This window comes from Pelodiscus sinensis, chromosome 3 (assembly GCF_049634645.1).
Source record: "Pelodiscus sinensis isolate JC-2024 chromosome 3, ASM4963464v1, whole genome shotgun sequence".
Taxonomy (NCBI): Eukaryota; Metazoa; Chordata; order Testudines; family Trionychidae; genus Pelodiscus; species Pelodiscus sinensis.
Window position 1 is genome coordinate 38,827,209 of NC_134713.1, and position 23,406 is coordinate 38,850,614.

Genomic DNA, 23,406 nt, shown 5'->3' on the forward strand with positions numbered 1-23,406 from the left:
TGGAGATGTAGGTTTTCTCTATTTTTTTTAACTGACAGCTGAAATTCTGGTGAAGAAGATGGCATCCTTCAAAACCCAGCATGGTCCTTGCCAACTAAAGCCATGCTCACCATGCCTTATGATAATAATACCTATTTTATGTGCAAAACTTAGTTTTATGTGAAACACATAAATATGTGAGTACATAACATATTTTAAGATTGAACATGTACAACATTCTTTCTTTCTTTCTTTCTTTCTTTCTTTCTTTCTTTCTTTCTTTCTTTCTTTCTTTCTTTCTTTCTTTCTTTCTTATTGTAATATTAAAACTCAATTCCTGCATAAGATACACACATGGATCTGGGGAAAACAACAACACAGTACTCTATATACAAGTTATCAAATGTTACAAGAATAGCGTTTGTGTCTATATTGTAAACTGCAGCTGTATAGAATCTTGGTATTTTCCAAACTGCTCAGGAAAAACTAGTCATTTATCTGCACCTGTGAAAAAAAGATCTTGCAAATTTAGATTGGTTTATGAAATTTGTGAGAGGCCTTTGATTTATGTTCCAGGAATTCATACCTATGTTCTCAAATAGGAATACATTATGGCTACGTCTACACTGGCATGATTTTCTGGAAATGCTTTTAACGGAAAAGTTTTCTGTTAAAAGCATTTTCGGAAAAGCGCATCTAGATTGGCAGGACGCTTTTCCGCAAAAGCACTTTTTGCAGAAAAGTGTCCGTGGCCAATCTAGACGTGCTTTTCCACAAAAAAGCCCTGACTGCCATTTTCGCGATCGGGGCTTTTTTGCAGAAAATAAATCTCTGCTGTCTACACTGGCCCTTTTGCGCAAAAGTTTTTCGGAAAAAGACTTTTGCCAGAACGGGAGCAGCATAGTATTTCCGCAAAAGCACTAACAATCTTACATGAGATCGTCAGTGCTTTTGAGGAAATTCAAGCGGCCAGTGTAGACAGCTGGCAAGATTTTCCGGAAAAGCGGCTGATTTTCCAGAAAAACTGGCAGTCGAGACACAGCCTTCATGAATGTGCGTTACGTCATAAACATAATAGAATAAAATATGTCCATGTATATGGTCAATAGAAAACTATCACATTACATTAATTCAACTTTATTAAAATCAAATAGTATAATAATCATGTATAATTGAAGCAAGTTTAATGTATTCTTTATTTGGGTTAGCGGTAGGAGAGTGCCATTGTGATAAAATAAAGCAGAAGGGAACTTTTATACTGTGAGAATGAGTTTCAGCATTTTCTGGCATATCTTTCAATACACCGCCAGTCAAATCATGCTTTTTTGGCAGTAGTACTATATACCATTCACTTCACTGATCTGCATACTAAATCTCATTAAATGCTACAGCTTTTACTGCTTTCTAATGGAATCTAACCCATTTGGTGTCAGTAAGTATGACTTGACAGAATGTTCTGTGCAGAAATTACATGATATTTGGCCTTACTGTGATATGTGACATTTTGGAATCTGTTTTTCCAGATGGTTTATCATGCAACAATATCTCAGATTACTCATTGAGACCTCACTCTTTCTGCAAAAATATAATTGCTCTTCAGATAATGTCATTTCCCATTTTTGATTCAGACAAGGTTTTAGCTTTAAGGCCCTCTCTGTCATCTATTTATCTATTGCTTATCACTCAGGCATATGAATGTCTTACGAAGCCAAATATATACATACAAGGAGGCTTTCCATTTCTCTTTAACTGCATCTAGACAGCAAGATTATTGGTTTTAAATATAATTAGTTGAATTCCTATTGATTTTACATATTAGAGAAAGGAGAAAATGAGATAGGTTGTGTACTCTGATTAGAGTGAGATTTGGGCCATTCTAATATTTCCCAGAAAGAAGTTTATAACTATGGGCTATCTGTTATTTCCTGTTCTCAGAGGCCTCACTATGAAATGTGAGATATCCATTGTTTCAGAGAAACACAGTTGTAATAGTTGGTCATGCTCACACTGAGTGAGGCAGTCCTTTAAGTAGCTAGGAGATCTTTGAAGGTAAGGACCAAAAACTTGAAGCTGACTCAAATTCAATGGGGAGGTAATGTAAAAAGAAGGGTATAGAATTGCTGCTGCAGTTTAATCCTGAGCAAGCTTATAAATGATTAAGTATTGTGAAATCTCTCTCTTCTGTATGGAACAATATATCTTTTGCAACTCAGTGTCTGAGAATATGATAATCAGTTTGATCCTGCCAAATGAGTCTATGCCCCTGGATTGATTCTATGCTGGAGTTTCTACATTTCCCAAGCAACGTTCCTTGAAAGGTATGTGCTTGTGTGACCACTCATCAGAGATTCAAATCCCCAGCTGATTAGCAGAGCACCCATGACTAGTTTTTTTTTCTACTGGGAGTGCACTTTTTCATATGCCTTGGTGCACATAAAATTAGTCTGCACATTGATAGAAATGATGAGTGGGAACATTGTTCCCAAGAGAAGAGGAGAGAAGGATAGAGAGGGCATGACAAGAAGTTTGGTTCTCCAGACAAGTGGTGTGGTTTCCCTGCACTGATTATTCACAGTGGGGTCTGATCTTTCCCTCTTTCACTTCATTTTTCTGTGCTTGCTGCAGATTGTTCTGTATCTGCTCCTTCTGACTGTGTTGCTGCCCGTGCAAGGGCCCCGCCAGGGGGATTCTCCCTGTAGCCTTCCATCACTTTCTTATAGTAATATTGTAATAATATCTTCAGGCTTGAACATGGATTTTTCATGGTGTGTTAGGGCTCAGTGCACTTAGATGCATGCTGAAAGCAACATTCCTAGAGTGAACAAGAAGTGTATGAAAACAAATTGGAAGGTTCAGAACAACAAGTATAATAAAACAAAATAAAAGCAGTTTCTTTTGGCTAATACTTTCTGTTAAAAGAACAACAGGGCTCTGAAATGGGATACATTTAAGTTTAATGTTTCTCTACACTAAATTAAACTGTGGACAAACAAGTTCTCTACACTAAATTAAGCTGTGGATAAATATTTGGAATCATTCACATCAGTTTTTCCTACATAGGAAGCATCTGATAAATAATAATTTGCATTATTTTTGTGCTCTCATTTCCTGAATGAATGATAGCTTTTGGCTCATTTATAGTATTTGAGATATATTACTAACCCTTTGGACAAACAGAAAATAACCGTGGCCTGTGGTCTTGGAAATAAAGGGAGCAGTTGAAAGTCTCTTTGTTCTGTTATTTGTCAGCTTTCTGGAGGTTTGTGCAGTTGGGTTGGGGCCCCATACAAGTCTCAGGAAAGGAGGTAATTAGGACCCTTAGGGTTTGTAACCTATCCTTTCAATCAGCTTCTATATGTAATGACTGGAAAATAGCTAATGTAACACCATATTTAAAAAGGGCTCTAGAGGTGATTCTAGCAATTACAGACCAGAAGGTCTAACATCGGTACTGAGCAAATTAGTTGAAATTATAGTTAAGAATACAACTGTGAGACACATAGGTGAACATAATTTGTTGGGAAAAAGTCAACACAGTTTCTGTAAAGGGAAACCATGCCTTACTAATCTATTAAAGTTCTTTCAGTGGGTCAACAAGCATGTGGGCAAGGGGTATTCAGTCCCTTGTCAAGGGCTCTTAAGTAAAGTAAATTGTCATGGAATAGGAGGGAAGACCCTCTTATGGATTGATAACTGGCTAAAAGACAGGAAACAAAAGGTAGGAATAAATGGTTTGTTTTCAAAATGGGGAGAAGTAACTAGTGGTGTCCCCCAAGTGTCCATGCTGGGATTAGTCATACTTAACCTATTTATAAATGATCTGGAGAAAGGAGTAAACAGTGAGGTGACAAAATTTGCAGTTGACACTATACTGCTCAAGATATTTAAGAACAAAGCTGTAATGAACAGGGGGATTGCTAACCAGCATGTGGTAAAAAGGGGTACATAGTAATGGTGTCAGCCAGGAGGCCAGGAGAGCCAAAAGAGGGTTGAAATTTAAATTGGCTATAGGTTCCCTGACTGCTTTCTTCATGTGGGAAATCTAAACCAGGAGTTGAGAGACACAGAATGATTTAAACTCACAAAAATGGCGATCGGAGCTTTTTTGCAGAAAAGCGCATCTAGATTGGCCACAGACGCTTTTCCACAAAAAGTGTCCTGCTTTTGCGGAAAAGTGTCCTGACAATCTAGACAAGCTTTTCTGAAAATGCTTTTAACGGAAAACTTTTCCGTTAAAAACATTTCCGGAAAATCATGCCAGTGTAGACGTAGCCTAAGTGTATATTTGTCTGAATGGTCACTCAGCAGCTGTGGACATCCTGAATAGAACTCAGTGCAGATTCAAGGAGACATTTAAATAGAGGAAAGGTTTTAAAGTTTTCTTGCAGGCCCCAACCTTCTGCATTCAGAGTGCCAGAGTGGGAAACAGACTTGACAAAAGAAGGCTGAAAAACTGTAATCATAGAATCATAGGGCTGGAAGAGACCTCAGGAGGTCATCAAGTCCAACCCCCTGCTCATAGCAGGACCAACACAAACTAAGTCACCCCAACCCGGAACTTAAAAACTTCTAGAAATGGAGATTCCACCACCTCCCTAGGTAGCCCATTCCAGTGCTTCACCACCATCGTAGTGAAATAGTTTTTCCTAATATCCAACCTAGACCTCCTTCACTGCAACTTAAGACCATTGCTACTTGTTCTGCCATCCGTCACCACTGAGAACAGCTTATCTCCATCCGCTTTCAGAGCTCCCTTCAGGAAGTTGAAAGCTCTTATTAAATCTCCCTTCGCTGTCCTCTTCTGAGACTAAATAATCCCAGTTCCCTCAGCCTCTCCTCATAGGACACTTGCTCCAGCCCTCTAATCATTTTGGTTGCCCTCCTGGACCCTGTCCAGTGTGTCCACAACCTTTCTATAGTGGGGAGGGGGAGAAGGGGAGAGAGAGCTTAGAACTGGATGGAATACTCCAGATGTGGACTCACCTGTGCTGAATAAAGGGAAATAATAACTTCTCTAGATCTGCTGACAATGCACCTCCAAATGCACCCTAACATGTCATTAGCCTTCTTGGTTACAAGGGCACACTGTTGACTCATATCTAGCTTCTCATCCACTGTAATCCCCAGATCCATTTCTTCTGAACTGTTGCTTAGCCACTCTGTCCTCAGCCTATAGCAATGTTTGGGATTCTTCCGTCCTGAGTGCAGGACTCTGTATTTCTCCTTGTTGAAGTTCATTAGATTTCTTTTGACCAATATATCTACTTCTTCCCTTAGCTTAGTGTCATCCACAAACTTTCTGAGGATGCAATCCATTACCCTCATCCAGGTCATTAATAAAGAAGATGAACAAAACCAGCCTTAGAACTGATCTTTGGGACACTACGCTTGAAACCAAGTGCCAACCAGACTTTCATCACTACCTGTTGGGCCCGACAATCCGGCCTGTGGGAGACTGTATCAAAAGTTTTGCTAAAGTTAAGTTATATCACATCTACTGACTTCCCAATATCCACAGAGCTTATCAGTTTGGTCAAGCATTATTTGCCATGGGTGAATCTATGTTGACTATTCTTGATCACTTTCCCCTCTTCCAAATGCCTCAAAATTGATTTCTTGAGGATCCCTTCCATGATTTTTCTGGGGACTGAGGTGAGGGTGATCAGTCTATAGTTTCCTGGATTGTCCTTCTTCCCCTTTTTAAAAATGGGCACTACATGTGCCTTTTTCCATTCATCCAGGACCTCTCTCGAACTCCACAAATTTTCAAAGATAATGGCCAAAGGCTCTGCAATGACATCTTTTAGTACCCTCGGATACATTAAATCTGGACCCATGGATTTGTGTATGTCTAGCTTTTCTAAAATAGTTCTTAACCTGTTCTTTCTCCACTGAGAGCTGCCCACCTCCTTCCCATACTATGTTGTCAAGTGTAGTAGTCTGGGAGCTGACCTTGTCTGTGAAGACAGAAGCAAAAAAAGCATTGAGTGCATCTGTTTTTCCCACATCATCTCCCTCCCTCATCCAGTAAAGGCCCCACACCATCCCTGATTATCCTCTCATTGCTAACATGCCTGTAGAAACCTTTCTTGTTATCCTTCACATCCTTTGCAAGCTGCAATTCCAAGTGTGCTTTCGCCTTCTTGATTGCTCTCCTACATTCCCAAGCAATATATTTATACTCTTTCCTAGTCACCTGTCCAAGTTTCCACAGGTATGAAGAAAGTGAATAATCAAAAGTTATTTACTTGTTCCTATAACGTAAGAAATTAATAGGTAGCTTGTTTAAAATGAAGAAAAGGAAGTTTTTTCTTCACCCAATGCAGACTCAACTTGTGGTACTCCTCACCAGAGGATGTTTTGAAGACCAGGACTATTTCAAAATAGCAGCAGTAAAATGTATACACATGCCTTATTTCGAAATAACTATTTTGGAATAGACGTTATTCCTCAAAGAATGAAATTTACAGATTTCTGAATGAGCCATCCATTATTTTGAAATAATGGAATGGCTGTGTAGACACTTACATTGTTGTTTTGAAATAATGCTAGTTATCTCAAAATAATAGTGCAGTGTAAATGCACCCTTAGTATAGTAAATCTGTAGTTAAGAAAGAAAGAAAGAAAGAAAGAAAGAAAGAAAGAAAGAAAGAAAGAAAGAAAGAAAGAAAGAAAGAAAGAAAGAAAGAAAGAAAGAAAGAAAGAAAGAAAGAAAGAAAGAAAGAAAGAAAGAAAGAAAGAAAGAAAGAAAGATCCTATGCAATGTATTTCTTCAGGAGTATAGAATGAGAAAAATTACCTTATTATTTACTTACAAGTTACAAATAATAATATTCTAATTAACTATAATCATATCTTCAAAAAATCATGTGACTTAGGGTATGTTATTTTGAAATAGCAGTGCAAACATCTACACAGCCATTATGTTATTTTGAAATAACAGATGGCTTATTCCAAAATCTGTAAACCTCCTTCTACGAGGAATAACACCTATTCCAAAATAACTATTTTGAAATAAGGGTGTGTAGACACCCCACTGCTGCTATTTCAAAATAGTCCTTCACCAGAGCCATTCTAAGTTATTCCTCCTCAGTGCCTCCTTTGACTATATATTGAGATAGTACCTCAAAGTTAGGTCTGCCTCAGACTAATTTTAAGGCTTCCCTGCAGTGTGGATGTGCTATTTTGAAATAAGCTATTTTTGATTAACCATTCAGAATGGCTTATTTTGAAATAAGTGTGCAGAGTAGACATACCCTCTGACTCTACAGCAATTTACACTAGATACTAATTTAAAAATAATAAGAAAACAAACATTTTAATAAATAATACTTATGTTGAAATATATAATTTGAGATCAGTTGAACACTTTTCAAATATGTTTCTCTGTAAATCAGTTGTGTGCATGTGTTTCTGTGTGTTTGATGTTAATCATATAACAGATATGTTCACTGACTGAGAAAAATATATGAATATTTGTGAGGATAAGTGAAAATACAGAACATTTAAGTCCAAATAACTGAGAACAAAATTACTCAAGTCCAAAAGATCCAAAGGCTCTGAAATACATTAAACTGGCCTCTGTGGAGTCAGTGGGAAAGCAAAAATATGTTAAATGTCAAGTCCAAGCAATCAAAAAGACTGGGATTTGCTTTGTGCTTGCTCTTCGCAGTTCAGCTACTTCTTTGCAGTGTATTAGAGAATGTGTCAATGTCAGCACTGATAACACTCTCAATGATCTTCTCCCACTTACTTCTTGATAAATACTGTATTGGCCCCAGATGCAGCATGAGACAAACATGCCATAAATCTATAATTACTTATATACTTACAATTATCTCAGTGTTCACACATCAGGGACATGAATGGCAGGAAAAAAATACATTCAACTATATGAATCACTATTAATGTCCACTACAAAAAGCTGCCAACCAAAAAAACAAGTTTTCCCTGACAGTTTGACCAATATGCCACCATGCAAGTTTTAAGAGGGTTGGGGTGGGGTATTTGGTTGGCTGGCTGGCGAAATGGAAGGAATAGTGCTTTATAGCTGGTAGAGGGAGAGCGCTAAGGCTATGTCTAGACTGCAGGCTTCTTTCGAAAGAGGCTCTTTCGAAAGAGCCTCTTTCGAAAGATCGCGTCTAGACTGCAGGCAGATCTTTCGAAAGAGCAATCCGCTTTTTCGAAAGAGAGTACCCAGCGAGTCTGGATGCTCTCTTTCGAGGAAGCCCTATTTACATTGAAGAACGCCTTCTTTCGAAAGAGGAACTTTCGAAAGAAGGCGTTCTTCCTCGTGAAACGAGGTTTACCGCCATCGAAAGAAAAGCCGCGTTCTTTCGAAATTATTTCGAAAGAACGCGGCTTGAGTCTGGACGCAGGGGAAGTTTTTTCGGGAAAAGGCTACTTTTCCCAAAAAAAAACCCCGAGTCTGGACACAGCCTAAGACTGTTACAAAAATGGGCAATGTGATAATTCCCCAGAGATGCAGGACTGAAAAGGGGCAGCTCAGTGCTTCAAGCCATCCTTTTAACATGGACTATGACTGAAGTAGGGGCTACCCTCCCTTCTTGTTTGATGGTAAAATACCAGGTTTGGTCAACATAACCAGGCTTGAGAATTATGCTAGCCTGCACTTCTTACTCCCCTTATTAGGGAAGGAGTTATTCCCTTAACACCATATTGGCTTGGGTGCAATTGAGGGTTTTTTCACCTTCCCCACAGTATGTTTCATGAAGGTCTCAGTTTATGTATAATATGATGGGCAGTAGTTCATATGTGGCAACCCATTATTTAAGTGTAGGGTAAATGTCTGGTGCCTAGGAAAGGTATACAGTGAATGGAGAAATGGCTTTGACAAAGACTTGTAAAGAAGTTTTCATTAAAGGAACAAATGGGGAAAAGTTTTTCAGTGTTTATTTTACATCTTTTTGAAATAAGAAGCACTAAAGATTTTTACCTATTTCTACGCTCTTTCCAATGAAGTTATTTCAGTTATGGATAACTTTTGACACTTGAAAACCTAGTGTACACAAGGTTCAGAACAGCCTAAGATCATTAAAATTCAGCTTAAATTCTCAGTCATCAGACATGCCAAATGATCTTGTCTTATCTATAACAGATAGGTTCAGAAAATCATGAATAACGTGCCTTCATTGCAGTCTCCAACATTTCAGGTAAGTGGGATAAAATATGTCCTTAAAGTTGCTGCTGTGCAAAGCGTATATTTTATGAGATTATATTAAAATATGATACTTATATTTTGGAACTATTACTTATACTTTGTTTACAGACATATATGACCCAAATATTTATGACTTTTCTCTGTATTTATTTATGACTTATTAACTCAAAACTCCCACTAACATCAATGATTACCTCAAAATGAGTAAAAGCGGGAAAAAATAAAATAAAAATAGATTAAAGATGTCAGGAATTGATTCTATTGCATATCTATGTATTTAAGAAAAAAATGTATATTATTGTATTTTTAAGTGATATCTGAGCAAGTGAAATTCTAAATTGAAAAAAATGAATTATAATGCTCTCAAATATAATTAAAATAAAGAACAAAATGATATTTTGTGTACATGTTATGTTTGTTATTATGACTCAGGATAATCCATCCAAATGGCAATCATTTTTATTCTCTCATAGGTCTAATACATGTTAGTAATATAACACAAGTATGTTGATTGAGATTTCTGGTTGTTGTGAGAAATAATTATGCTATTTATTTTACCAGAATGTGAGGAAAACAAGTATGCGTATACAATAACAGTTTAAATGTCTAATAGCTGTCCTTTTTACTTATATTATATATTACTGCCTTATTCCTCACACTAGCTTTCTGAAGACAAGTTAATACCTACAGTACTTGTGAAATAACAAGAAACAATGCCACACAGTGGATTTCTAAAATATTTGCAGTTATCTTGTGACCAGAATAAAATTATTCAGTGGCACTGTCTATTTATATATCAACTTAAGCAACTCTCTATGGAATTAAATATAGTTTAATCTAGTCTTTGAAGGAAATATAAATTATCATCTTGACCCTACAGAACAAACTACTGTGGCAAGACCTCTTTATTTTGCTGTGGATTATATATTGATTTGTTGGGGAACTATTTCATTTGGTCAATGAATACATGTATAAATCCAGTTGAATTTTAAAACATTTGGTGAGGGAACTATGACTAAGGCTACCATTTTGTCACAGAAATGTGTAAATTTAAGAGCACAGATTCTTGTGGGCAGGGGGGTTGGGGAGGGTTGGAAATTGAACCCATGCCACACTCATCCCACAATGGCAGTGCCTGCCCCAGACATTGTGGCCTGATGTGCGTACACTCAGTGTGTTACTCAATTTTGGCCCATCTGTCCTTTTATAACCAGCTACAGGGGAAGTGGATGTGTCACACTTGAGTGTCACTGCAATTAACATGTGCCAGGTTCACAATTCCTGGAGCAGAGTTCTCTGCTTAGCATTATGGGGCAGGAGCAGAATAAAGGAGAGGATGTGTATAGATTTGACTTATCAGGGACTTTAGTCAGATTCACAATTAGCATAATCATCATAACCTCTGTGCTGAAATCATGGCCTTAGTTATGGCATATATCCATAAACAGAATTTTTTAAGACATGCTGTGTGATGTACATATTACAATTTCAGTGTTATTTTATAAGGCACTTACGCTAAGTATAATTACTATTTATTTTAATTTTAGTAGCACCGAGATCCGAATGGCCTCATTGTGCCATGCACTTTACAAATCCCCGAGAAACTAAATGAGGTAAGATATAACAGGTGGGTAGTGAACAATGTAAGGGATTAGGAAAAGAAATTTATTTAAAAACAGGTAAGTATATAAATAAAATATATCAAAGTATGTAATAAAGGTAAACATTATGAAAAGATGTTTCAAATGTTCTGAACTTTGCGAATGCAAGAAAGTTTTATAACTACAGAGATTGATTTTTTCCTCTCCCTAAAAATGTAAACTTATGGCTTTTCCTCGCCCCAAAAATGTAAACTTATTACAAAAATGTAAACTAAAGAATACATTTTCCTCTTGATGCATACATGTAATTCCCAGTAATGTTAATGGGAGTTATATATGTACATCAGGAGAAGAGACACTTAAGGTTCTAGGCCATAAAGGACTTACTCAGTCATGCGGTTGAATGTCATAGTTTATTGTCTGAAAAATAAAAACAACACCCTGTGGATGTCTTTAAAGTTCAGTAATGAATCAGAGTAAATGCACTGATTTTATTGGTAGTTTTGAGAGGCAGTTACTGCTTGCAAAATAAAAAAAATACATGAAGCTCTGTGAAACTACATTTAAATTAATGGGGGGAAAATCAAATACTAGAATCAGAACAGTTACAAACTAAACAAAAGCTTCTGCTCTCTTGGAATTCACACCTCCAGATCAGCTGCTAGAAGTGGGCCTCATCCACCTTGATTGGATCCACCTCGTCATCTCCAACCTGATCCTGGCCTGCATATTTATACCTGCCTCTGGAAATTTCCACTACATGCATCTGACGAAGTGGGTCTTTGCCCACGAAAGCTTATGCTCCTACACTTCAGTTAGTCTATAAGGTGCCATAGGACTCCTCGTCGCTTTTGCAGATTCAGACTAACACGGCTACCCCTCTGAAACTAAACAAAAGAGTTGCAATTAACTCTTTCTCAGTTTTCCATCACTGACAACTAGTTGAGAGAAAATATAAAATGATCAGATGGAAAAAATAAAATAAACAAAGGAAATTTAACTGATCGGAAATCAAAGAATACATATTTACACAAAATTTTCAGTGCCAAATAGGTTAAGCTAAATATATATGAATATCTTTTTGAGTATTTATGCCACATGAACCTCCTGCCTTGTAAAGTCTGCATATCCTTAGTTAAACAATGCTAAATGTCTTCCATAATCCCTATCTACACTACTGAAGTACTGTGTTTGAGAATTATAAAATACACTTTTATAACATTTTGAGACTAAAGGACCAGCTTGTCAACAGATGGTCCTTTGTTGACTTCAGTGAATCTGTATGTGCACTCTGTTACTGTTGATAGCACCAGCAAAGTGTGGTTGGCTCTTCTTCCTTCTTAGGTGGCTCCTTCAAGTAAGGACAGAAGTGTTCCCTGTATTAAGCCAGGAAGATAGCCTATATAAAATGTTTATTTATTTTGTTCTTTCTGTTGCATAATTTGGCCTTTTGTACAGCTGTATAATAAATTCTATAATAAAGAATGCTTAAGGTTAGAAAAAGAATTGTTCTATGTAAAAATGGCAGTTATAAAAGGGAGTTATATCATTGTGATTTCAATGGAGCTAGGATTTCAGCTATTCATTACTACTACAACCCCTCAGTAGTGTCAGTTATTGGTGATCATGTATGAGCCAGACAGAACACAGGTTGAATTTCAGATGACAGAGTTTTGTAGTAATGGCAGTTAAGGGACAAGGAAAAACATAACATTTCCCACCACCCCCGCCACCCCCAAAACTGTTTTTCATCCAGAGTCACAGTGGCCATGTCTACACTGCACAGAAGATCAACGCTGTCACTAAATCAAACTCAAAGGGTGCCCTCATCAGTGCCGGTACTCCTGCTCCTCACAAGAAGGAAAGCCAACAGGAGCATTTGCCCTCATTGACCTACCAATTTGTGGATGGCAATTTAAGAAATGTCAACTCCAACAACATAATTAACATAGCTAGAGTTGCATATCTTGAGTCAACCTACTACTCTAGTGTAGACCAGGCCTGAGAAAGAATTAAACATACAATGCCATTTTCACAGTTTTGGAAATAAATCTGCACTTTATAAGTTTTGAGGCTACATTATACTTAAAAGTATACAGCCTGTGTGTATTACATTTTGGAGGAACATGATCCAAAAAGACATCAGTCATTAAGATACAGATCTTCGTGTTTCCTAAGTAAGCAGCAAAGGTGATCTTCATAGCCTATATCACTTAGTAAAACTCACTTACTTTGACTCTTCTCTCATTTAGCTAGAGTATCTCCACTGAATTCAAGGAAATGACTTATTTACACTAAGCTGAGAATTAGTTTTACTTGAGAGATGGTCTATCTCTTGTGATAGCTATCCATAATACAATGAGACTTCCAGTTCCAGGAGAGATTATAAAAAAAACATAGTGAATGACAGAAGCAAAGAAATCACTACTAACATTGCCACATTCAGAGATAAAAAAAAAAAAATCCTTTCTGAAGCTTTCTATCACTGTTACCCTAACTAACACTTCATATTTAAACACAAACAAATAAAATGCTTCATAGATGATCTCCTTAATATTAGAAAACGCTTCAATGATTCAGATCTATGGAAATAACTAGAAAACATTATCTTTAGTAGACTAGCACACCATATGCAAACATGATTTATACTAAGCATATATATACACACACACACACACAAATATCATAACAACACATTCGCAGTAGCAGATATAGACCTCTCACAAGTTAATCAAAGTTACGTGGCAGTATAATTTCTCTAGAAAAAGTTACTAACGTAATAACAACATTTATAATACTTAAAAGTTTGCTAGACACTTCACAGAAGAAAGATACAGTTGATGACTGAAAAAGGCTTGTAATCTATGTTTAAGATAATTAATAGTGACATAGTAGGGAGACCATTATAGAAAAACCTAAAGATTTTTGGCCTGGATCCAGCAAAGCAATTAAGCACATGAGTAATCCCATTAATGTCACAGGAATTACTCATGTGCTTAAAGCTATGCAGATAATATATGCTGTTGGTACAGGGGCATAGTAGTGACCAATATTCTAAATCCTACAGAATTTAACAGAGAATTGTATCTATTCCCAAAACATTTTTGGATCATTCTACTGTGGCAGTGGCAGAAAAGTGTAAAAGGTTATAAAATAGAAAATTTATGTTAGGTGATTACAAAAAATTTACATTTGAAGAGATACAGAAAGGAGGTAAGTGGAAAGGTTTGAAAAGGAATTGTATGTCATAGTCACACCATACATCCAGGAAGACAAAAAAAATCAATATGCTAACGTTAAGAAAACAAGTTTAATCCAAGACAGGAAGAAATATTAACCCAAGCATGCTGTCAAAAGCAAAGTGTCATAAAGAGAACCCACACTATAGGGAAGCATCAAAATTAGTCTGAGGCAGGCTTGCTTAATATGGATGTGCTACCACTACTTATAGCCACAGGAAGCACTGAGGAGTAATTACTCTGGGGCTAAGTCTACACTACAGGGTTTTTGCACAAAAAACAGCAGAGCAGCCACTCCTCAAGTGCGTTTTTGCTCAAGAAAATTTACAGTAAAATGGCAGAACAGAGGGCTTTTTGCGGTGTAGGTGTACCTCTTTCTACGAGGAATAACTCCTTTTTGCATGAGAGTTCTTGAACAAAAAGTTGTGTATAGACATTCAACAGGGCTGTGTCTACACTGGCACCCTTTTCCGGAAAAGGGATGCTAATGAGACAATGAAATCCCTTGAAAGTAGGAATAAGGGATCTTCCAGAAAAGGGCTTATTTTCCACAAGATCCCGTCTAGACTGGCGCTTTTCTCCGGCAAAACCCTGAGCCGGAAAAAAGCGGCAGCCATATTCATGCAAATGCCACGGGGGATATTTAAATCCCCCGCAGCATTTGCAATTCTGAAGTATCTCATTAGCATCCCTTTTCCGGAAAAGTGTGCCAGTGTAGACACAGCCCAGGGGTTTCTTGTGCAAAAAGAGCCTATCAGAAAAAGAAGAGGTTCTCTATGACCATTCTGTTAATGACAATCAGAACTTTCTTGTGTAAGAGCATCCATGCAGTATGGATGCTCTCTTGGACAAAAGCACATCTCTTTTGCGATGAGCTTTTGAGGTGTGGATGATCTTTTGCTCAAGAAGTTTTTGCAGAAGATTTCTTCCGCAAATAACTTCTTGTGCAAAAACCCTGCAATAGTTATTTCATAATAGCAGCACAACACTAATGCTATTTTGAAATAATTATTTTGAAATAAATGTTATTCCTCGTTGAAAGCAGGAGGAGTTATTATTTAAAAATAATCAGCCTGTTATTTCAAACTAATGGGTTTGATAGTGTGGATGCTCTGCTCATTGTTTCAAAATAATGGGGGTTATTTTAAATAACTCCCTAGAGCTCAACTTCTGTGTGTCTTAATACCCATCTGTAAAATGACGGCTAAGGTAGTTAATTTATTCCTTCGGAGAGCAGGGGGAAAAGGGTACAGACTAATCAACTGACACATAATGGAAGAAATTCTGTTCCACAATTTTCACCAGAAAAATCAGTAATAGGACAATAGCTGTGTTCTAACACAATCAGAAAAAATAAAACTGTTTCTCTGCTAGACAATAACTGAAAATTAGTTTGTTTAATGCAGTTCCATCTGGAAAAAACAACAAATAAAATGACATTATATTTTAACACCATCTTTGGGTTATATAAATATAGAAAAAATCATTAATAGTGATTATTGTTTTTTTGTATTTTTCCAATAACTAATAAACAAAACCTTGTTACCTTGCCATCTAGACCACTGTGTAATGTAAGCCCTTTATCATTTTACTTTTTTATAATGATTCAAAGCCCAATAACATTGAATGAAAAATCTCTACATGTGTAAAGAAAATAAAAGTAAAAATATTTTAATAATAACTTCATTTTGTCTCTGTCAATGGTGTTAAAAGCCAGAAGACTCAGAAGAACCTTAAGCATTATAAATAAGAGCATTCATCAGCTATAGTTCATCTATGTATATTAGCAATTATATTGACTTCTGACATAAAACACCTTACATCTTAACATCTACAGATGTTTGCAAAATGTCTCAAAGTGGCAGATTTTCAAAACACATCCTACTATAAATGGCATCCATCATCTCATTTTTCACCTTCATTAGAATAGTCATTTTCAAATAAATTGCAACAAACTTGCATATAAATAGTAAGTGGGGAAATTGAACCAGAATGCGAAGCTGCCCTATGGCTATGTCTGGTTCAGAATATTTATTATCAGCTGGAAATCCGGCCCTTAAAATTCTGTGCATATGTTATGCTCTAGTTAATTGTATATATCATTCCTAAAGATTACTCATTAAAACTTATCCCTGTATTTGCTTCTTTGCAACTGCTTATTAAAGATGATGAATACCAACATTAAGGATTTTAGTGCATGAATGCATGTACTATAAGAGTGAATCACGTGGAAAATTCTTGCTTTTCTTTTGCAAGACAATGGAATATCAGCATAACCGTACACTAAAAGATTATTTGCAAATTTGATTTTTGCTAACCCATTTATCAGACTTCAGCACCATATTCATTTTTTAATGCTTAACTCCAATTAAAACAAATAATAAATAAGTACATATATAGAAATTATTTTAAAAGTTTTAGAGGAAAAAGATGCAAAAAGTCATAAATATACTAACCTAACAAAATGTGTTCAATGTTGTCCATCAGAATTTTATAAAATAATAAACATGTTTAAAAAGTATATAACTAAAATGTCTACAGAGATGTAAGATGGGACATATCTATTTCAAATGGTAGGTGTGCCATTTTTGGAAATCTCCATTCTAGTTTCTACTGCCCATAGAAATAATGGCTCTTACATAACTGTAAAAGAATTTGCAGCCATGGCGCTCTACAATATTTATCACAATTGTCGTTATTTAAAGTCAGTGAATTAGCAGAATTTTCATGATGGTGGCTGGGAAGAAAAATACAGTTTGAACCTCTCTATTCTGGCACCACTGAGGCCTGAACAGTGCCAAACCAGAGAATCTGCCAAACCATAGGAGTTCAATATTGTCTAGATGCATTACCAACACTTCCACTGCTTACTCGGCTCTCAGAAGATATTTAGGGGTAACCGAGTTAAATAACAGCACAGAACACTGAAAGCCAGAACTAGTGGCTGTAAACAAACTTTTTGGCTGTGTCTACACTGGGCCACTTATTCCGGAAAATCAGCCGCTTTTCCGGAATAAGCTGCGAGCTGTCTACACTGGCCCTTGAATTTCCGAAAAAGCAACGACGCTCTACTGTACAAAATCAGCCGCTATTCTGGAAAAACTATTCTGCTCCCGCTCGGGCATAAGTCCTTATTCCAGAACACTGTTCCGGAAAAGGGCCAGTGTAGACAGTCCAGTAGTCTTTTCCGGAAAAAAGCCCCGATCGTGAAAATGGCGATCGGGGCGCTTTTCCGGAAAAGCGTGTCTACATTGGCCACAGACGCTTTGCCGGAAAAAGGGCTTTTCCGGAAAAGCAGCCTGCCAATGTAGACGCTCCTTTTCCGGAAAAACTGAAAACGGAATAGTATTCTGTTTTAAGCAGTTCTGGAAATTCATGCCAGTGTAGACACAGCCTATGAGTGTGTCTACACAGCAAAGTTATTTTGGAATAACTATGCAAGGGTCTGCCCAGCAATTTGGTTATTTCATAATCATTTCAAAATAACAGATAACATATTCCAACTTCTGTAAACCTCAGTCTACGAAAAATAACACCTATTCCAAATTAGCTACTTCTGCTATTTCAAAATAGCCCCTCTCTGGGGATATTCTAAGTTATTCCTCCTGGGGACCTAAATCAAGATAGAATGTTTACATTAGGGAAGCCTTCCTCAGACTAATTTTGAGGCTTCCCTGCAGTGTATATGTGCTATTTCAAAATAAGTTATTTCATAATAAATATTCTGGAATAGCTTATCCTGAAATAACTGTGCAGTGTAGACATAGCCCAAGGGTCTGAGAGAAACTTGTCCACACCAACGATAAATGGATATTCAGCTAACTAAAATCATGCTGGACCATGGATGTTGCGGGAATGCCAGAGTAGAGAGGTTCAACATATAAATGGGGGAAAACATTTAGGATTATCAGTCTGCTTTTCCATAGTCTTGTTAAATATAAGTAGGATTCTCTAAAAAAAAATTAATCAGAGTTTGCAGAACTATTTATCTGAAACCCATATGACTATAATTAGAGATAGCATACTTCAAAAATTGTTGCTAAAAATTTCCTTGTAAATTTTTTTATATATCTCCACTTCATAAAAATTGTTTTTTGAAGGCTGGATTTGTATTGGTTTAAAACTATTTTTTTTCAAGATACAATTCCATAGGTATCCTGTGTGTAGATCAAGTGTAGTAATTAGATTTTTTTTTCAAAAGAATGATTCAAACAAGAGACAATCTTACTTTTGTACTCCAGGTGAAAACCAGCTGCTGCCACACTAATATCAGAGTGAAAGTGCAGGTAAAGTTGATTTGAGGTGCTGTTCAACAATGCTGGCACAGTAGTACCTGCAACAAATGAGATAGTAGGAATTAGTTTAAATGAAACAATGTTTTCATAAACATCAGCCTATTTTCTCCTCACTATGTATACAGAGTTCTCAAACATTCTGTCATACTGTACACTGGATTTTTACAAAGCTGTAAGTAGAGTCTGATGACATGATCACACAGTAGGCAGTTATGCAAATGTAGCCAGTGCTAAATCCCACTATATTTACTCACATGAGTAAGTCCACTGACTTCAAAAGCATTTTCCACACAAGTAAAGAATTTGGCTCTGGAATGATTCTCTGTACATTTTTTTGGTTTGTATATAAGAACTAAGAGTTCTAAATTAAAGCTGCGGGGACAGTCTCACCCATCCCATTATTCTGAGACACTAATTTTCTGTTTGTATTCTCTTTAACTCCCACTTCACACAATAATGCTGCAGCACACTTCAGTCTCCAAGGGGTGATTATCACAATGGCTTGTGGCCATCAGTGGTGACTGTACAAAATGATTATTCTCTCTATATAAGACAAAAAAGAGATATTTTTGCTTAAACTTCAATTTTCATTCTATGATTCTACATATCACACAGACTCTACAGTGTGGTATTCACTGTCTCCATGTTAAGGGGAGGAGGACAAACCTTTGTTCAGAAAGAACTTTCCAGAAGGATAGTTTCCTATCTAATTTTCTTAAAATGCTATGCAACTCAAAACATTTGCAGCACAGCCTGGACATACCATTTAGGGATTTTCTCTTCCCTTTAAACACATCGACAATAGCCAGAAAGATGCTCTGGACATAACATAGTTCTCTAACGACAAACCAGGCTGTCTGACATGGAGGGTTCTGGAATTAAAATTCACAGGTAACAGAATTATCCCTCTCTCAATCTCTTCCATGTGAGACAGGGTTGCCAACTCTGACTGAAGCTATTGCAGAAGATTTTTTTTTCACAATATAACATTATTTTCTTGAAATGTCCCATTAAAAACCAGGATTGCTTTCAATAGTCACTGGGAGATGGATATCAACTCCAGGAGACTCCAGGCCAATCCCAGAGGGATGGCAATCCCAATGTAAAATAATCTGTACAATGGGATGAAGAAATCAGTGAGCACTCCTAGAGCGGAACTGACTATTCAATTACTCATGTAAGATTGAAGAAGATCTTGACGGTTACTGAGGCAACTTCTACCAAACACTTAATCAGCAGGGCTGCAGATGTCCATTCTATTGTGTTTGAGGAAGTAGGTGAATATCCCTATAGTACTTAGGCCTTGTCTACACTTGCTGTTGAAGGGATCAATGTCTTGATCAATTTAGCGGGTCTAGTAAGACCCGCTAAATTGACCACTGATACTGGTCCCATTGACTCCAGAGTGAGAAGAGTAAGTGGAGTCAATGGGAGAGTTTCTCTCATTGACCCCCCCACAGTGGAAATGCCATGGTAAGTCGAACTAAGGTACTTTGACTCCAGATACGCTATTTATGTAGCTAGAGATGCATACCTTAGTTTGACATTGTCCCTTAGGGTATATCTGGCTTCATAGCCTCACCAGAAGATGTGTGTGACCCCTCCTCCCACAAAAACATTGGGAGCATGTTAATGAGAAGAGCTACATATGAGGCTTTGAATACATCTGCTATATATATACTTTTATTTCTCTATATGGCATGTTCATATGTAAATAATGTAAATCTAGTTTCTTAGAATATTTAAATTTAACCAGAAATGTAGTACCATCACTTCCTATTATGTAAAATAGTGGTGAATTTGATGATGGAGAGCTTAGCAGTTCATATAATTATAAAATTAGATAGAGCAAGTAACTGAGCTTTCATTGTATCATAGAAGTAGCTGGCTTAGTCTATATGCACAAAAACAATGTGGAGTCTAAAAGATTAACAGACCAAGTGGGTTTTGCCCATGAAAGCTATGCCCAAATAAATTTGTTATTCTTTAAGGGTATGTCTACACTAGGGGATAAAGTCAAAGTAAGATACACAACTTCAGCTACGTTAATTGCATAGCTGAAGTCAAAGTAGCTTAACTTGGCTTTTGGCCTTGTCTACACTTCAGGAAGTCAAAGGAAGAACACCCTTCCTTTGATTTCCCTTGCTCCTTGTGAAAGCAGGGTTACTGGCACTGACTGGAGTGCCCTTCTGACTTCAAATTAGCTGTCTTAACTAGACCGCTAATTTGAACCCTCGAAGATTGACAGCAGCAGCATTGATATTCCTCTGTAGTGTAAACATACCCTAACGTGCCACAGGATTACACATGGATTCTGAGCTTTCACTGAGATTATGCCAAACTCCAAATCCCTCTTGGACAAAAATTCAAGATCGTTTCAATGCAAAGAAGAGGAGAAATGCCACAGGTCTGTGTAAAGCATACAATCTGAATAAGGTTTATTGTCTCTTCTGTATACACTTTTCACCAGACTACCCTGTCTCATTATTATTAGTTGTGCATATTTGGTATAAAAGCATGATGTAGTCCCTTACAAATCAAGCTACTGAGGATCAGAAAAAGAATTAAATAATTTATTCAGAAAACATATTAAACCATTGAGCTAATTAAATGTTGCAAAAAAAATTCACTAAAACAGCAGAATTCACGCAATAACACAGAGAATATTATTAGCCTATTTGTAGTCGTTAAGTGATCAAACTCCTTTCAATCAGACACATTTATTTTCCATTAAAGAGTAGGGTATTTTTACACTTTGGTTGAGATAATTCTACTTTAGAAGAATTGATCAATCTATAAAGAAATAATGCATTACTATCAAAAATATGCAATCACAAATATTTGTCAGAACTAATTATGAGGTTGGATAGGCTGGCAAAAGTCAATCAGAAAGAATACAGATGACAGAATAAGGAGGAATATGCTCAAGTTGCAGTAGAGGAAGTCTAGGTTAGATATTAGGAAAAATTGTTTCACAAGGAGAGATCCTGAAATGGATTCCTAAGGAGGTGGTAAAATCTTCTAAGGATGGAGATTCCAAAGCCAGGTTTGACAAAGCCCTGTCTGGAATGATTTAGTTGGGGTTGATCCTGCTACAAGCGGAGGGTTGGACTCGATGATCTCCTGAGTTCTTTTCCAACCCTAATCTTCTATGATTTTATGGAAAGACATTATCTGTTTTACAAAACGCTTGCTTCATCTAATCTCAAAATTTCCTTTGGTCTGGATTATTCTGTTTGCTTGCAACTCATCTCTTTAAAAGGTTAGGGGGAAAAAAGCACATGAAAAAGAAAAAAAATCCAATCCTGTAGTTTATCAAATTTCATGTTTAACAAATTTCATTTCTAATTATAATGTAACTATCAAGTACTCTGAAAACACTTCTTCTAATTAACACAAACTCTCCTTCTCAATTAAATTAATTGGTGAATTTTTTCCTCCACAAAATAAACTTCTGAGTTATCTTTAGGTTTGCACATGATAAAGCATGCTGCTAAATTCTCAAAATAGATCATGCATTTTGCTGATTTTTACTAAAAGTAGAATGGCAATTTCAACTCTAAGTGAGAAGTGACCCAAAAGAGTACTAAAATTAATATTAACAACAAACTTAACCTGAGAATTTAGGTTTTAAAAGAACTGGTTATCCCACAAGCGTATCAGCTGCCAGTATCCACTGGGAGCAGTGAGAAGTATAGACTCACCTGTTCTCTCTTAGGGTATGTCTACACATCAAAGTTAATTCAGAATAACAGCCTCCCTCCCCTCTCACCAGAGTTTCATTCCCCCTCCCCACTCCCATTTTGTTAAATAAAGAGTTTGTGTTCATGAAAATACATGTATTTTATTTGACATCGGGAAAGGGGGTTAGGGAGGGCCCACACAGTAAGTCCTGACCTGGTGCCCTGCTGGAACTGGTTCCGATCAGCCTTAAATGTGATTCAGAGTCCACTCAGTGTGGACGTGCTATTTCGAAATAGCAAAATGCTATTTCGAAATGCATTTTGTGTCTAGACGCATTATTTCAAAATAAGCTATTTCGAAATAACTATTTTGAAATAAGCTATTTCAAAATAACTATTTTGAAATAAGATATTTCAAAATAGCATTGTAGTGTAGACATACACTTTATGAAAGTACCAATTTTCTCACTCATAGAAGACCATAAAATATCAGCTGGATGATGTATCTTCACAAAACTTCTTACATTTTTTTCTTTGCTACTGTCATCCTCCTTTAAAGCAACATCTCCAGAACAAGGACATTTGTCACTGTAAGCTAAGAAAAAACTGCTAATCCATGCATCAGAGAAGAGAAAGCTGACATGACAAGTGCACCCTGACAGCTTAAGATAGTTTTGATTTCCAGACATAATAGACGGTCCAGGATGAAAGAAATAGAAGACCATATCGAGACTACTTTCTATATAGCTGTGCAGCTACAAAATCTATTCCCATTCACTGATTTGATTGGTTACAGGCTTCTTGAGCTCCAATTGAATATTTTAAAACTTAAATGCTCAGTCTAATCCTCTGAGAAATATAAAAAACAAGCAGTACGCCTGAGATGCTTCACAATGAATTGAAGTATCTCACCTTCAAATTGATTAAAGTGATCTGGGTAAACTAGGAGGAAGGACTTGTAGAAACCTATGAACAGACGAACATAAGCCGGGACAATCAACAGCATTTTGGGTCAAACATTGTCAGATTTTTCAAATGACCTTCTATGAGAGGCTTTGGGTAAGTCTACACTGCAAACTTCTCTTGGAATAGAGGGTCCACACTACAGGGAAGCCTCAAAATTAGTCCGAGGCAGGCTCCCCTAATGAGGACATGTTACCTCAACTTAGAGTCCCAGGAGGCACTGGGGAAGAAGAACTTTAGAATGTCCCTGTTGAGGACCTATTTTGGCATAACAGCAGTGGAGTGCCTATAAACCCTCTTCCAAAAAAGCTTTTTTGGAAAAGGGCTAATTCCTTGTGGAATGAGGTTCATAGCCAACCGAAAAAAGCCGTCAATTATTTCAACTTTCTGAAATAATGCAATTGCAGTGCAAACACTAGTATTGTTTTTCCCGAACAACGGCTATTATTCTGGAAAAACAGTGCA

The 23,406-nt window shown here is 36.8% G+C and overlaps 1 protein-coding gene across 2 annotated transcripts in view; it reads right to left on the reverse strand.

Moving 5' to 3' along the window:
* The window catches only part of CSMD1 (CUB and Sushi multiple domains 1), a 1,865,804-nt gene that overhangs the window by 244,126 nt on the left and 1,598,272 nt on the right, over window positions 1–23,406 (reverse strand). For both annotated transcript variants that reach the window (XM_075923597.1, XM_006137767.4), the window contains exon 37: window positions 18,229–18,333. In XM_075923597.1, coding sequence (XP_075779712.1) covers window positions 18,229–18,333 — 105 coding nt within the window. The remainder of the gene's footprint in view (window positions 1–18,228; window positions 18,334–23,406) is intronic.